Source organism: Gallinula chloropus (genome assembly GCF_964237585.1).
Source record: "Gallinula chloropus genome assembly, chromosome: 6".
In the NCBI taxonomy this organism is placed as follows: domain Eukaryota; kingdom Metazoa; phylum Chordata; class Aves; order Gruiformes; family Rallidae; genus Gallinula; species Gallinula chloropus.
The window spans coordinates 11301972-11318524 of record NC_140091.1 but is presented as its reverse complement, the minus strand read 5'-3'; the positions used below and the strand labels follow the sequence as shown (position 1 = coordinate 11318524).

General features: G+C 52.3%; 1 protein-coding gene across 1 annotated transcript in view; it reads left to right on the top strand.

Annotated features, from left to right (window-relative positions):
* Window positions 1–6349: 6349 nt before the first annotated feature.
* DMAP1 (DNA methyltransferase 1 associated protein 1) overlaps window positions 6350–16553 on the top strand; it is a 28069-nt gene continuing 17865 nt past the window's right edge. Inside the window, exons 1-6 of the mRNA XM_084265834.1 lie at window positions 6350–6359; window positions 6711–6867; window positions 9567–9658; window positions 10273–10468; window positions 14786–14944; window positions 16040–16207. Of these exons, the coding sequence (XP_084121960.1) occupies window positions 6766–6867; window positions 9567–9658; window positions 10273–10468; window positions 14786–14944; window positions 16040–16207 (717 nt within the window). The 5' untranslated portion in view covers window positions 6350–6359; window positions 6711–6765. The remainder of the gene's footprint in view (window positions 6360–6710; window positions 6868–9566; window positions 9659–10272; window positions 10469–14785; window positions 14945–16039; window positions 16208–16553) is intronic.

Genomic DNA, 16553 nt, shown 5'->3' with positions numbered 1-16553 from the left:
CATGAAAGAGCCAGGAGAGTTTACTTTAAAGCTTTCTTCTAAGAGGAGAGGGTGAGGCTGGGCTTGCTTGTCAGTAAATATTTACATCGATGTTCATTTCTGCTTAAGTTAGCTGTGGAGGATCGATGGGGAACGCCCAAGCCTCGGCATCTGAGCAGCATCTCCTGTGCAACAGCTCTTGAGTCACCCCACTTCCCCGTGCCTCAGTTTCCCTAATCTGCAGATGGGGCAATTGCGGCACTGGGATGGCGTGACTGGTCCTGCGGTGAGTCACTGCCGAGGGGAACGGCAGCCGAAACTCTACCGGGAGCCTTGCTGGTCCTGTCTTCTTCCAGAGCAGTCTGGTCCCGCTGTCCCCTGCAGCAGAAGCTCTGGTACCGGCCTTGTGGTCACAACCGGGAGATGGGTGGCAGACACCCAGCCCCGTACTCTGTCCCCGCTGTCCTCCTGGGGGTGGCCCAGCAGCTTGGCGGGGTTCAGGTGCTGAGGTTTCCCTGCATTAATAGGTGGTGACTCAGCACAAGCATGCTGGCAGGTCCCGAGCTCAGCAGGCAGGTCCTGAGCTCAGCAAGCAGGTCTGGCTCCATCCCTCCCACGGCTGATTACCTGTGATGCACGCATCCCTCTGAAGGCTGGGGCTTGTCCAGACCTGATGCTGTGCTGGCAGCGCAGGGAGCACGCTGTACGGGCTGTGTGGTGCCCTGGCCCAGGGTGGTGGTAGCTTTCTCCTCCCGTGCTCGCTGCCGCAACCCCAGGCAGGCAGCCAGGGCTGGGGGATACCCTGGGGCTCCTTGCCCCACAAGCGGAAATGGCATCTAGCTGTGCTGTGAACAGGGCTGGACAGGGAGGAGGGATGATCCTCCTCTTTCCCATCTGCAGCTCTGGGGAGTCAAGCTGGGAATGTCAGAGCAGCACTGATGCCTCCCCAAGAGGTGGCTAGGGGTTTGGGGTCAGGCTGAGCATCCCAGGGCCAGCACCCAGCCTTGGGGTCTGCCCTGAGCAGGTGAAAAGGTGTGGGTGTCTCCAGGCAGGGTCACAGCAGTTTGAGTGCGGTGTCTTGCCTAAAGGCTGAGGCCCAGGGCCGTGGGATTGCATCCACAGGTGTCACACATCCACCATACTCAATCACTTGTCCTTTCCACAGCTGTCTCCACCCTCCACTTGCCCCACTTTGAGAGGTGCCTGTGTGGGGGTCACCATGCAGGGACACAAGTGACCTATGATGGGGTACCAGGGGTGTCTTGCTTCTAGGACCTCTGGTACCCAGAGGTGACACTGGCTGGGTGGCCAGAGCAAAACTGCTGCCTCCTCTCTGGAGACTTGTTCCAAACGTCACATGGAGGGAGAGGGAGAGGGAAAGGTGTGGGCTGTTTGAATTAGCGATGAGTCAGGCTGGCAAAGCCAGATGGGGAGAGAGTGCATGCCTGTGTGTTTGTGTGTGTATAAGTAATCTCTGGCTTTGTGTTTTTATTATGATTATTATTTTTATTTCCAGGGGAACGATGAATTTCTCCAACCATCCTGTCTCACTGGAAAGGCTGGCTCTTCTGTCCTCCCTAAGCATCCTGGGAGCCGGAGTGACGGTCCGCGGCTGTTTTGAGGTTCGTCTCTGAGATCAGAGCACAAACCAGTTCTTCCTCGCCTTTCATCATCGCTGCGTCGGGGCGGGAACCAGGCCTGGCGCTGCTGCCGCTGCCTTACATGGAGGCGAGAGCAGGGGAAGGCACTTTGGCTCCTTCCCTGGGCAGAGCCGCTCCAGGGTCATTGTCCTGGGGCAAGGTGCTCCTTTGGGCACCCGATGGGGCACAGCGGTCACAGGGACCAGCATGGCTGGGAACCTGGCCTGGGTGAGGAGTGGCTGTAGTGGAAATGGCAATTACAGTTAATTTGTTGTTAATAAAAAACACCCTCTTCCAATTGCCTGGGCCAAAATGCACTCACTCTCCGTTGGAGAGCCCAGGCCTGTCCCCAGCAAAACCTGCCCTGCAAAGCAATGAGGGCAGCAAGAAAACACCTTGGGCAGCCCTGAGGAAGGCAGGGCTGGGGCATGATCCCTGCCTGCAGCCTGTGTGCACCACCATCATCTGGGAAGTGCTTTGTCCCAGCCTGGCAGGGGAACACGGTGACCCAAAACACACCAGTCAGGTGGGACCAGTTGGGACCCTGCTTTGCAGGAGACATGGCACTAGTGGCGTGTGACTGTGCTGGAGAGGAGAGGGGGATGCTCCAGAGAAGCCAGGCTGGTGCCTGAAGACCTGATCTAGCCACATACAACCCCTGGATTTGTGGCTGGCCCAGCCTGGAGCAGGTCCCTGTGTCCTGGACCTCACGCTGGGCTGCTGCAAGGATGATGCGGAGGGAAAGCTGGCTGGCAGGGCAATGCAGACCCCACTCCAGGTCATATCTCCCTCCCATATCTCCCTCTTCCCCCTCAGTCACCTCCTGGCAAAAAGGCCATTGGAAGCTGAGGTGGTGGGTGATGCAGATGTCCCTGAGCCCTGCTGCAAACCTTAAGGTGCAGCCCTGTATCTTTGGGGTGCAGCTGAGCCATCGTGGCGGGAAGGTAAGCCGGGAAGGAGTGAGGCATGGAGAAACACCTCCCGGCAGAGGGGTGAGTCATGGCTGCTGCATGGCCTGGCACCACGCAGTCACCCGCCAGCAGGAGCAGGCCCACGGGTTTCGTGGCTTGGGGACAGGGGGAGCAAACAGCAGCTCATCTGGGTTTCTGTCCTATGGGGTGACACAACTTGTGGGGATCCCCCCATGCTGCAGCCCTAAGGGCTGGCCCAGGGATACAGGGCTGTGGGGAGAAGGGGGTTACAGATCTGGGAGGGCTCCGTGCTCAGGGTTCAACCCTGCAGTTGCTGTGGTCAATGGGAACAGCACAGAGCTGGGGATGGGGTATGGGTATCAATACCCAAGTGGGATGCAGCCTGTGTGATCTGGAGTGGAAGGCAATATTTGGGGGTGCTTGGACACAGACTTTTCCCAGCCACAAGAGAGAGCGGGAGCTCATCTCCCCAGGACCAAAGTGTCCCTTGCTGAAGGATGCTCCCAGGGCTAGTGTCCCCTCTCCCCCACGGGGCAGTGGGAAGTGTCCCATCCCTGCCACTGGGGAAGGTCCAGCAGCCTGCCCCTGCGTCCCCGCCACTCGGGGTGGGCCAGGCGCCGTGTGATAACGGCTCTGTGGCTGTCACCGCACCCTTAGGAAACATTTGGCTTCGGGCACCTGAACCCACGGGTTCATTGATAATTCCCTGGCTTGCTTGCCCTGCCTGGACCCACACCTGGTGCTATCGTGCCTTAGTCACACACCGAGAGTTTTTCCACTGCCGGGCCCCAGATAACCTCCTCCCACCCCACTGGCCAGTGTTTGCACTTGTCCTCCTCCGCTGGTGCCAGTCTGGGAGACACGCACACCTTGAGCCCTGGGCTGGAGACACGCACACCTCTGGCCCAGGGCCACCTGCGGCCATGCCTGGCAGCTGGGGCATGGGCAAAGGGCACGAGGGGCTTCCTTCCCTCAGGACTTTGGGATGGGTGAGCAGCTGGCCCCGAGGGGGTCAGCGCTACCCTATTGCCAGGGGTAAATATGGAGGGATATCCCTCCCCCAGCTGCTGGGTGGCAGTGAGATTGCCCAGACTTGGTACCCTACGCCCACAGAACAGCAGGAGGTGGGTGATGGGGTTGCAGTAACAGGACAGTGATGCTGGCTTTGTTGCTTACCCCTGCCAAAGTCCTGGGGCACAGCAGCACTGGACTCTCTCCCATTGCTCCCCTTTCCTAACCCACTGCATCCCCTGGGCTCTCCCTGTGCCCGGGAAGGTAGGACTCCTGTCTCCGGGGAGGTAACAAACTTGGCCATGTGTCCCAGCGCTGGACTTTCCAGGATGGACCAAGTATCTGTAGGCTATGTGGACCGACCAAGGTCTCCAGCTGTGCCTTTTTGCTAACTGAAGGCGGTGCAAGCTCTGGGATGCAGTGGCATTGTCTTGAAACAATGCCCCTTTGAAGGCAGTGCTAATTGCTCCACTGCTGATGAGCTTAGCACAAGCACCCAGCTAATGTGTTTTGCTTGCAGGTCCTTACAGCTCCAGGTGGGATGCAGCCCAGCAGTGATGCTCACCCTCACAGGGGTGTGGGGGAGGCAGGCTCTGAACAACAGAGCCCAAATGCCCACAATCTCCACCTTTCATGAGGTTGAAAAGCTGCTGCCCTGGGGATAGGAGCTCAAAATGCGCTGTGAGCTTAGTTTGTTGCAGAGTGAGTTGATCACTTTGCACCTCGGGCAGAACTTGAGCTCAGTCCTGCTGGGATAGGGCTGGAAGCTGGGCTTGAGCAGGTCAGGCGTGTAATCAAAACTTGGGAACACCTGGAGTTGCTCAGAGAAGTTTTTGATCCCTGGGGGTGTTCAAGGCTTGGCTGGCTGGAGCTTTGGGCAGCCTGGTCTAGTGGCCGGAGGGTTGGAAGGGACCTTAAAGATCATCTAGTTTCAACCCTCCCAGCACTAGACCAAACCATTCCGCAATTTTGTGAAACCAAATCGCCACTTGTACCTGGATTTTATTTTGGGACCGGTTGGGTTTCCATTCAGTGCTGTTTAACAACATTAACAGACTGTGAACGACCCGCTAGCGAGGGGCGAAAAGAAGGAGGTCCTCTTTCTCCGGTCTTACAAAGCTCTCCTTGGAGCAGCAGTGCCAGGCTTGCCAGGCAGGCAGAGCAGGGTGGCAGTGTCAGCAGAAGAAGGCAGTGCTGGGAAAGCTTTGTCTCCCTCTGCAGACCCACCTCGGGTCAGCTGCAGCAAGAGACCAGGGAAAGATGCTGGATATGATTACAAACGGCCACACGCGCTGCCTGGGGTGAGAACCTGGGGTGGACATATCAGAGCTGAGGGTGAACGAGCAGGACAGGGTAAACCTCAGGATGAGCTGTGTCCTTGTGGGAGGAAGGGCCGAGATGCTAAAAGTCACCCATGGCAGCATGGGACAGGGGAGAGAAAAGGGGTTAAATGATTCCTTTGAACGACAGATGACGTGCTGGGGTGGCACCAGCTCCTGCTGGGCCACACTGGTGCTGACTGGGTCTTGGTGCAGAAGTGATGTGCCAGTCACCGTGGGAACGATGGCAAGTCAAGCACAGCCTCGCTGGTGCTGAGGGGCTGTGTGCTGGAGTCACCCCTGGCACAGCGGGGTTCAGCTCATCTTGGGTTGCTGCACAGGAGAAGAGATCCCATCTAGGACGTGCCCTCTCCGGGCCTAGCCAGGGTGGCTGGCAGATCCCCTCAAATCTCTCTGTGCTGAAACCTTCTGATTCAGACAAACCTCCCCAAGGCAGCTTTGCTCTGGCCTTGATGCAGTGGGACAGTGACTTCTTGAGGTCCCTCCTGCCATGCAATTGCTGTTCCCCCACACTTCCCACTTCCCAGTTCCCCCCTTCCCTTTCCTCCCACGGCGAAGAGGAAACAGGGCAGTCCTATTATTGAAACTTTCACTCCTGGCTGCTCACAGCCTAAGGTAAGCTGTGTGGCTCTGCAACGCTTCAGGAGGGTTTCCTTGCCAAGTGTGGAGGTGAGGAGTGTATGCTTTGTAAAACGAAGCCAGGACAGGCAGCCCGAATGTGCCATGTGGTGCAGTGCCCGCCTGGCAGGCGGCCACCTGGCATGGCTGGGCTGGCTCGCTGCTGGTGAGGCTGACACAGGCTAGGAGGGAGAGCAAAGGGTGTGACTGCCACCAGCGATTGCCTGGGGACCCAGCGAGGGGATGGCAAGTGCTATGGCAAGCTGGGGTCAGGCCCGAGACCCAGGGGACAGCGAGGCACTGCCACTGAGGCACCTTCCACCGTGGTGCCGGACGGGCAGCGGGGTGCAGGTGGCCTCCCTCAGCTCTGCCCTACAGCCCGGGTGTCTCCAGAAGAGGCAGAGTCCGGTGACCCACCACAAAAGCCGCGGGGGAACAGGCACCGCGGCGTCTTGCTGGGGGCAGCTGGAGGGTGGGAGCCTGACTGAGGGGTCGGGGGTGCTCCGGGCGTGGGGCCCGGCCCGGGCCGTGCTGTGCTGCCACCTCCTGGCGCGGGAGCGAGTCCCGCCGGCAGCGGGATCTCCGCCCGGAACGGGGAAGGAGCTACGGCGGCCCTCGGTGGCGGCGGGTGTCGGCGCCGGGCCGCAGCGGAGGCGGCGCTGGGCTCGGGGCGGCCGCAGCCCTCGGGGAGCGGAGTGGGGACCCGCGCCCGTCACCCCCGCGGTACGTCCCTCAAGGCGCTCCGGGCAGTTCCGGGCGCCTCTCGGCGGGAGCGGAAGTGCTGCTGCCCGAGCCGCTGCCGTTGTTGCACCGTCCCGGTGGCCGCGGAGCCGGCGCGGGTGGGTGAGCGAGCGCGGGACCCGGTTCGGTTGGGGCTGCTGCGGCCCCGCGGCGGCACCTCCCCCCCACTCCCCGTCCTCCCGGGGGCTTCCCGGGGCTCCGCCGCGCGGCTCCTGGCCGCGGGCTCGGCGTGCGTGGCCCCTGGGACCGGCTGGGTACAAGGCCCCGTTGTCGGGCCTGGGAGCGGGGCGGGGGGAGGCCGTGTGTGCACACGCACCCCCGTGCAGGCGTGTGGGCAGCGGGTGCGCGCACGCACCGGTGTGCGCGCCTCTGGGGTAGCCCCCGTGGGACGGGGCCGTTAACCCCCGGACCCCTGGTTTTATCCCCCACCCCCCCCCTGCTCCCCCCAGAGCTGGAGGGGACGGGCAGGACGGCGACGGGCCAGGCCGGCGGGCAAACGGAGTCATGGCGACCGGCGCGGACGTGCGGGACATCCTGGAGCTGGGCGGCGTGGAGTCGGAGAACACGGGCACCATCAACAAAAAGGATATCATCAACTCGGATAAGGTGAGCTGCGGTGCCCGGAAGGGCTGCTGCTTGTTTGCTAGGCACTCGCTGACCCTGCGTGTGGCTTCTGGGTGAATATCGGGGGGAAAAAAGATGAGATAAAGCGTGTGCCTACCCTAGTCTGTTTATTTTCGGGCATCCCAGGAGTAGCTGGGAATGCCTGGAGGGCCCTACCCCTGGGTTCTTAGGTCACTGTGCGGTGGTATTTGGGGCAGTAATTAAGCTGAAGCTAAGTGGCATCCTGGTGAGCTGTGCCTGGCCCCAGAACTTCTTCAGCTGTCTCTAAGATTCCCGTTTTGTGGAGTAAGTGTGAAGTGTGTTTACCATACAGACCCCAAGCAGATGAAAATACTACAATACAGTCCTATTGTAGAAGAAAAATCCCAACATTGTCTGACTTGATTGAACAGTGCATATCCCCAGACCATGGGTGCAGTTCCTGTGCTGGGAGGGCGTGTGGCTGGGGTTTGGGAGAGCTGAGATGTGCTGCTTATGGGAATGTGGGCAAGTTAGTAAGCTCTGTTACAGATGTATGATGTCATGTGCTGCGTTCTCTGTGGTGATACACTACTGTATGTTGTTGCCTTCTGTGTTTTAAATTTGGGCAAGGTCTTGGCTGTCCTGTGCTTTGCAAGGCACTGGGGAGGTCAACTCCTGAGTAGTTATGAGATGTGGAGGTGCTTGGAAATAAGCCAGGGAAGGTGAAATCTCCAGGAGCTCTCTGGTGCAGTAAAACCTGTGTATTTGGAAAAAAACCCCAGCAAACCAAACCCAAATGTACACAGCCACCCTGTCCCTGAAAAGTACTTCCTGACTGTCTGTCTTTGCCTCCACTGAGACATTTATCTCTGAAGTGATTTCACCACTGCCTTGCTGGGAGTAGGACACTAGTATAATTGGTGTGATGGAAGACTGACGAGTTTCAGTAATTTAAAGTGTGAAAACACCAGTTATCAACTGTATTGGTGACTAGTGTGTCCAGTGAGCTGCTTCTTGGCTGGATTCAGCCTGAGATGTTGTGCCATGGAGTGTACTTTGATGTAGGCACGTTTTTCTGTTACCTAACAGACTGCTGAGGAAGTCCTGGTGCCTGGGTGTCTCTCTTTTGGAACGGAGAATAAGGGTTTTCCCCTCAAATTTACTGTGATGAAAACAGAGAGGAAGGGGAGGTGCAGTAAGAGGTTTGGGGAGGAGTGCAAGGGTGGGACCAAGGGTAAAACACTCTGAACTTCTACAAAGTACAGAAACTAAATCAAACCAAAGGTGTAAGTCATTATCACATGGAGAGAGCAAAATTGTTAATAACAGTGCAGCACTTGCTCAGGAAATAGATCTGTTCTCAATTAGAAAAGAAATAGATTGATGTTTTTAAATCACAAGAGAACCGTGGAGTACTTTCCAGTCCATTAGTGACTGAGAATGTTAAAATAAAAATTACTAGGCATAAAAACATTTAAATCAGCAGGACCAAGTAATTTGTTCTCAACTCCTAAAAGGGCTGGCTGAGCTGATCTCTGGCCTGCTGATATTAACTTTTAATAAATCTGGGAACTTTGGGGGAGTTCCAGAAGCCTGTGTTCAAACAGGGTGTGTTGACCCGTGGGTAACTGCCTCGGTTGGCCTTACATCGCTCCTGGGCAAAGTGATGGACACTGTAGGAGAACAGTGTTTGATGAGGAGTGAGAAGGTGCTAGTAGAATGAATGTCTGTCGTGAAGTTTTATGGAGGGTAGTTGTAGTGCAAGCCCATAAATTATTATTTTTTATATGGGAAGTTGCTTGATAAGGGTGACTGTATGGATTTAATACAATTTATCATACAGTGTTACTTTTACTACTGTGAAATACTCTGTTGTAAAAGTTGGTAGCAATGTGGTAAACAAGTAGCTAAAAGTAAAGACATGGCTAGTAGTTATAAAGGTGGCACAGTTAGACCAAATGCTCTGGTCTGCTCAGGAAACTTGATCCACTTTAAGCATACCTTGTCAGTGTGGCTGTTACTCTGTCTGTGTGAATCCAACACTAACTACTTCATAAATGTGTGTATGTGGTATGAGGTGGATGCAGTGCCTGAGAAACCACCAGTTCTGAGCAAGTTTTAGGGGCCAGATTGTGTTGCCTACACTGAGTTCCTGGTATGAAGAAACTTTGTAAAACAGACGTTGTTTGCTGTGTAAATGGGAGCGTGGAGGCAGGAAGTGGGGCTTGCTTTTGTAGGTGGTACTGGTAGTTTTAGGCTGGGGGTACTGTAAGGGCTGAGTCAAGGCTGGTAAAAACTGAAGCTGCTGCAGAAAGAAGTAACAAAAGCTAAGAGGGTGGGGAAGATATTTCTTACTATCTTTTCTAAATGTAGAGAATCACTAATTAAAGGCAGTAATAGCTTCATGTGAGGCCAGTGCTTACCTAGTAAGACATCTTAATGCACCAGCCCCTGAAAGCTACAGCCAGATGTTCAACTTGGAATTGAAGTGTGTGTTATCAGCAACAGCAAGTGTTTGAGTGCTGGTGGGTGCTATCACTGGCAGTGGGCATGTTTTGTCTGTCAGTGTCTTCCACCAGGAGCAGGTGCTTTCCTGGAGAAATTCAAGGTGTCTAAAACCAGATAAAAGTGAAGAGCATCGTGAGGTGACAGGTTATGTAGCTTAATGTTCCCCCATGGATTACTGCTTCCGAATCTAAAATGCAATTCTTTTGTTTCAGAAAAAGTCCAAGAAATCTTCTGAGACATTGACGTTTAAGAGGCCAGAAGGGATGCACCGTGAAGTTTATGCACTCCTCTACTCTGACAAAAAGTAAGAGCTTATGGGCATCTGTACAGGTTGTGGGGTAGTCAAGGCTTTTGGTGACAGGGCACCGTCCCCTTGAAACCACAGGCAGTCTCGCTTCCCAGATTGATTCTCCTTTGTGCTTGGCACGTGCTTGTGCCCTTTTCTTTTAGGCAGCCGTGGAGAGCATCTGTCTTCTCTAAATTTGAGGGGCTTGCTCTGCGTAGGAGGTGAATTAGGCACAGGCACAATAGTCTGGTGCAGACAATGCAGTGTTTTACCCTTCTATATCTTAACTCTCTTTTATTCACAACTGGGAATAGCACCTGCTTTTATTTCTGCAGAGAGAGATCCGCTGCAGCCTGTGTTTAGCTTGTTATGGATTGTGCCCTTGCCCCAGAGGTCTCTCGTGTAGTTTGCTTTCCAGACGGTTCTGTTCAAACCTATCTGCGCTGCGTATTCTGTCCTTTGATGTGGGAAGCACTGCAGTCTGGGAAGTGCAAAAGCTGGAATAAAGCTTAAACTCAGGTTTTCCCACCCTAAACATTGTGGTGTCAGATCCTGCTCCAGTCTGAAATCTCTTTGGGTCTGTCCTGGGCTGCTTCTTGCTTCTCGTCAGGCAGTGCTTTTCTCCACCACAGGGATGCGCCTCCGCTGCTGCCAAGTGATACAACTCAGGGTTATCGAACGGTCAAAGCAAAACTGGGGTCCAAGAAAGTCCGGCCTTGGAAGTGGATGCCTTTCACCAACCCAGCAAGAAAAGATGGAGCGATGTTCTACCACTGGAGGAGAGCAGCAGAGGAAGGGAAGGACTACCCTTTTGCCAGGTTCAATAAAGTAAGTGGGGGCACTTTCAAACAACAGCACATAAATAACACTTGGAAGGTACCCTTCTTGAATGTCCACGTAGGAGCTTTGTTCTTTCAACATGTGAAGGCTGAGTTAGGTTTGGCAATTGCATTTAAAATTGCAGCAGGGCCTGCTACTGTGCAACCACAGACTACAGTGTCTCCAAAGAATTCAAGCTGAGTGGGCTCAGTACGTGGTCAGGGCTTGCTAGAGCCCACCGTGTTTCAGATGTGCAGCCATTGATCAGTCAGGAGTCACTCTGCTGTCTCATTCAGTTTCTAACCAGCATTTTCCCCCCCGATGACAGGCTGTGAGTAGTAAAGGATACTCTGTTCTAAGACATTAAAGTCATAAGTCTTGTTATTTTACCCACTATGAAAAAAAATGGTTTGAGCTTTGTGGCCAGAAAGCTAGCTTGCAGCCTCTTGGACAGATTCCAGCACAGATGCTGAATTATGTGGCTTTCCCTCTGAAGTTGCTCCTGTGGTATCAGTGTGGTGCAGTACCCTGTTCTTTGCGTCTCACATTAAATTGTCACAATGTGTTGTTGTAGTCTCCTGCTGTCTTTTGTCCCAGATGTATCTGCTTTGAGTGGTTGGGGCTTTCATGTATATGCACAAAGAAAACTACGTCAAGATTTATACTTCAAAGTCAGGACCTCCAAAATTAGGCAGGAGCAGAGTTAGGGTGCCTCCGAAATGTAATTTAACCCCCTTCATGATGCAGATTGGAAAGGGGAAAAAAGAAGCGTGTGCTAACGTGATCCCACAAAAGCTCTGCTTGCATATAACTGTGTACAACGTTTACAGTTTGTAACCCACAGAGCATCAGCTCTAACAAAGCCTGGCTTCCTGCAGAGTTAAGTGGTTGGTTGACCTTACATGTTAGAAGGCTCAAGCTCTGACTGGTGCTTTTCCTCTTGCTGGAACATCGGTAAGAGCCTCCTGTGGTATCTCTTCTCTGATGTGTAGGGTGGAAGTCTGAAGTGTGACTCAAGCCAGGCACCTACCTAGCTGGCTGAGTGAAACTTTGGGAGTGTAATTGTCTCAGACTCTACTGCTGTAGCAGGTTTTGGCTGAGTTCAACTGAGTTTATCAGAGGGGGTCACACATGGGTGTTGTAATCATACAATTCTCATTTCCTTAACTTTGCTGTGTGCGGTGAATTGACAGATAGAAGAGCCTTCAGTGAGGCTGCAGCCTTTAGATTAGTGGTACAGACCAATGCCATCCACACACGCACAATTATGTAGTATTAGGAGCAAGTTGTACCTTTGTGGATCTGTGGTTGAGAGCATAAAAGGCACTAATGAGGAGTTTTGCAGATATTTGCTTTGTCAGAGGAATTTTATTTACTTTTCCAGACTCTTCTGTGGCTTCCTTGTCACATACTTGATGCTGCTGCCCAGATCTCTCCCCTGGGCCTGAGCCCATTTTCCTGTGTAGTCTGTCCTCTTGGTCGCTCAAGCTCTTTTAACCCGGCTCCTGCATCACTGCTCAGTTTCTGTGCCTTTTCTCTGTGCTTCCAGTCTCCAAACCAAATCCTCCTCTTCACTGTGAGATCCAAAATGTAAACTCAGGTTTTACGGAGTACACTGAGCCTTGATCCAGGGTGTGAAACAGGAATATAAAAGCAGCTTCTCTGGTGTCAGAGCAAAGGCCTCAGCTGATATTCTGTTTCTGGCTACCATTACTAAAGGCTTAAAGAAAGAGCATGAGGATGGGGCAAATACAGAGATTTATGTTTTTCCCTAGCTTCTGGTGGTCTTTGACTTAAAGATTTCTTACCTTGGCATTTGTGTTTAATAATTCTTGCTACGTGTTTTCAGGGCAGAAAGCTTCTCTGTGAATATCCCATGGTAATGAATTCCTGGGGTTACTTTTCTATGGTGTGTGAAGGTGGTTTCTTTGGTTAATTTTAAACTGCCACCTTGAGGTTTCATTTGGTGCCTCTGAGATCTTGTGGGACATGACAAAGTACATTGTCCTTACTGGGTTCTGTGTTTACTGTAACTTGACATACATCTGCCTTTCTGTGCCCTGTCTCACCCTTCTTGTTCTCCAATATCCCTTCTTTTGAAATGGGTGGACTTGGAGTGAGTGTTTCTCCTACAGAAGCACAGCAGGTTTGTGCACTGGCTCTATTTCCCTTTATTCCCTGATAATTCTTACTCTCTGATGTGTCTGTTCACAGGTAGGCATTGTGCTGATGTTTTCACAGAACTGTCTCCTGGCTCCAGGAACTTTCCTGAGTGGTTTCAACTAATAGTTGAAAAGCACATTGTTCTGTGAGTTTGTAGTGTGAAATGTAGGACTGAGAAGGGTCCATTGAATTCCCTTCTTGGCTCTTCAGCTCCTGCACCGTTCAGTCCCTTTCATAAACTGATCAAGTTCCTTTTGAAAAGCACTTGGATTTTCCTGCCCCTGTGGTTCCTTGGGAAGCTGTTCTGGACTGTCTCTGCTCCATTTCTCATTTCCAGATTAAATTTTCCATGTTACATTGGCATTTCTTTGCAAGCCAGTTTGTTTGTTAATTTCAGTTGTTTGTTGCTTCCTGTGGGTATTCCTTTCATTCTGTCTCGCATACTTGAAGCCTGCAGTCAGATTCCCTTCCAGACCTCCCTTGCTATGCTCCTTTCTCTTTCAGTCTACTGCAGAGAGAGGAGCTCTCCACCCCTTTTTACTTGTTCCTATTTCAGTTCATCTTTCCTGAACAGGGGTCAGTAGAGTTGTAGTTGGTATTCCTGCCAAGGTCTTGTTGTGCAACTGAAACCCTGTTAGTTTCTGCTGGAAATCCCTCTCTGGGGAGGGAAAGTTTGCATTGTCATGGCTGTACAGTATTTGAACTTTTATCCATCCCATGGTTGGCTTAAGCCTTCCATCTGCTGAGCTCCCACTGTCTTCCTTCTCAGCAGCTCTCACCTGAACAGCCGTGAGTGGGACTGAGTAAGTGTTTTGGGGACTGCTCTTTGCTCTTGCCCCATTCTCTTCTCTGGTCAGGCATCTGCCACCTTGTCTTCCATCTGCTGCAGAGGGCCCAGCTGTCTCTTTTCATGTACATATGGTACTCTAGAAATGTATATTTTTAATGATATACATAGGGCATCCTTACAGTGTCTAGGAGAATGCCTTTTCTCCTGGAGGACGCGAGACATGACGGTTGAGGTGCAGTGTGTCCACAGGAGATATGCTTCATCTTTAAGCTTCTGTGTCTAAGTGGTGGAGGAAGGGCAGTAGACCTCAAGAGGCCATTCTTTGGAGGCTCAGAAAGGTCTCTCTGAGCTGTAGGGAGTTCATGAGGATGACTTCTGGTGTAGGACTCAGGAGGGCATAGAGATGTTGAAGCATGTGTGCTGCTTGCATGCATGCATTGGTTTCTTGTTGGAGGCAGGACCTCTTCATGAGGGCTCAGCAAAAGAGGGGTGGGAGTGGGTAAGGGAGGAAAGCACAGACTTGTTTGCCCTTTTGCTTTGGCCATGTGCTAGGACTTCCCTAGTACAGTAAGTATTTTTACTGATTCTTTAGTATTCATGTGACTCTTCTGTTCTGGGTGGAGCCCTTGTAGAGCAGTTCCAGGCTGGGAACAGTGATGTGGGTTTAGGCACCTGGGGCACCCTGAGAGCTGGACTGTCATTTGGCTCTGTGGCTCTGCTGGAGAAAAGGCGGGCGAGGAAGGGAGGGACAAAATTGTGGGTCAGGTTTGTGGCTCTCAGTTGTACAGCACCCAGCCTTTCAGCTCTTCATGGCACTGTCTGCAGCACACATGAAATAAGTGGGTTGCGTATCAAAGCAGAAGGTGTGCTAAAGGCTTAACTACTGCTCCTCGTCTTTCCCGTTCTTCCTGTACAAGTGAGCATGTCACAACCCAAGTAGAAACAACTGTCAGAGCAGTTTATGTCAAGGTATTGGTGCTGCTGTATGGGAGGAATGCAGGGAGGCTGGCTGAACCTTGGTTTCGCTCTCATGTTAGCCTGATCATTTTGAAACCTGTTGTCAGGATGTGGATTGCTGACCTCTGCCTGTGTCAGCCACCAGGAATAGGTTGCCACCTCACAGGCAGTAGTTCCTTGTAGGCTCCCCAGAACATACTTACGGTCCTGAGATCACACATCACCCTTTATCTGCTTGTCACCCTCTGCCTGCTTGTCATGTTTCTTACCAGAACCTATTGCTCAGGGTCCTGGCAGCCCCTTCCTGTCGGTGCATTGCTCTTGTCCTTGGCTCAAGTATCTCAGCCCTTACCAGCTGGCAGTGAGAAGGATGGTGCTGTGGGGACAGGTACCATGTTTTTCTTTTCTCTGCACAGACAGTGCAGGTACCTGTCTACTCGGAGCAGGAGTACCAGATGTATCTCCATGATGATGCGTGGACCAAAGCTGAGACAGACCACCTCTTTGACCTGGCTCGGCGCTTTGATCTGCGCTTCGTAGTGATTCACGACCGTTACGATCACCAGCAGTTCAAGGTGAGTCCCAAGGGCCAAGGTATGCCTGCAACCTGCTGCTGCGGCACGTGCAGGGCTTGCTGTGCTGCAAAGACCAAATTACCCTTTATATCAACTTAATTAGGGGAAAATAATGAATTATTGGCAGCAGAGAGTATTGAATTTCCAGCACAGGGCATTGCTGCTTGTGTTGTTTGTAATTAAATCCACTGTGACTTGTGTTCATTCCCTGTTGTGTTTTATTAGAAAGTTAGGTTTGGCTCTGCCAGGAGAACAACTCATTGTTCCTTGAAGATAGGGCAGCTGGGGAGTTTGTTTAGCAGAACAGGCTAAATGTCCTGGATTACAGTCTAGGCCCTAGGAGAAGGATCTGCTAACGGTCTTGGGGAATTGGGATTTTTCCCTGGTGCTGCTTTAGGGTTGTGTTCTGACCTGCTGCAGGTTATGGTCATCTCTGCTGTGAAGCAGGGACAATCAGTCACATGAAGATGCAACCCTAGTGTTGTGATTGTACATTTCCTGTAAGTGCTGATTCCGTGCCCTGTGGTGACATGGAGGAATGATGCTGGAACTTTTTGTTACCCTCTGAAATGCTCACATGAAGAGTCTGTAGCAAAATGAAGTAACAAGAACTCACCCAGCTGGGCAGCCCAATCACCTTTGGTGCTTGGAGTAAGGGAATGCAGCTCAGACTCCGTGTACTGTTGGGCTATGAATTCTTGCACCAGATGCCTTCTTGGTTATGCCTTTGTCCTAAGCAGCTCAGAAGGGGCCTGCTGTGCATTGTGAGAGTTTCATATTTGGGGGTTTTCTCCTCTTGACTATCCTTGTGTCCTTTTACCTGGGAGTGCTTCACTTCTGTATTGCTGGACCCTCTGGTGGGTGTTTTTAATGCAGTAGCTGTTAGCCCATGACAATGAATTAATGCAGTTAACTGAGAAACTCCCCTTTCCTGGTGGTTCCACTGGAACTGGCAAGGCTCTCCACTGACCTTCCATGTGGGAACTGTGTCTTACACCTATCTGACATTCTTCAGCCAGTGATCCTTAGCTAGCTACTGCACGAGATTCTGCTTGGTTCTTCCATAACGTTGTCCTCCTGTGATGTCCTCTACAGAAAAGATCAGTGGAGGACCTGAAGGAACGATATTACCACATCTGTGCCAAACTGGCTAATATCCGTGCAGCTCCGGGCACAGACCTGAAAATCCCAGTTTTTGATGCTGGCCACGAGAGGCGAAGGAAGGAGCAGTTGGAAAGGTTGTACAACAGGACACCAGAGCAGGTAACTTGGGGAAAAGAGCCTCGCTACGCTGAAAGACTCACGTTAAGTTCAATCAGCTGGTGGATGAAATAGGCCAGAGGGTGGGAAAGGGAAAGAAAGGCTGTACAAGAAAAGGGCAACACCTTAGTGTAGTGCTTTTGTTGTTGAGTTCATGTGGTTCTAAGGGATACAAAAGGACAAACACTGAGAAATTTGACTGTACAGGAGAGAGGGCGAGGTGAGCAGAGTTACGGTGTCTGGTAACTGCCACCACCTTCCCTGTGACACTTCATAGTACTAGTCCTCTGAAGAGAACAAGTTCTCAGATCAGTGTCCTTATGAGTCCCTGCATCCCACAGGGTGAGAG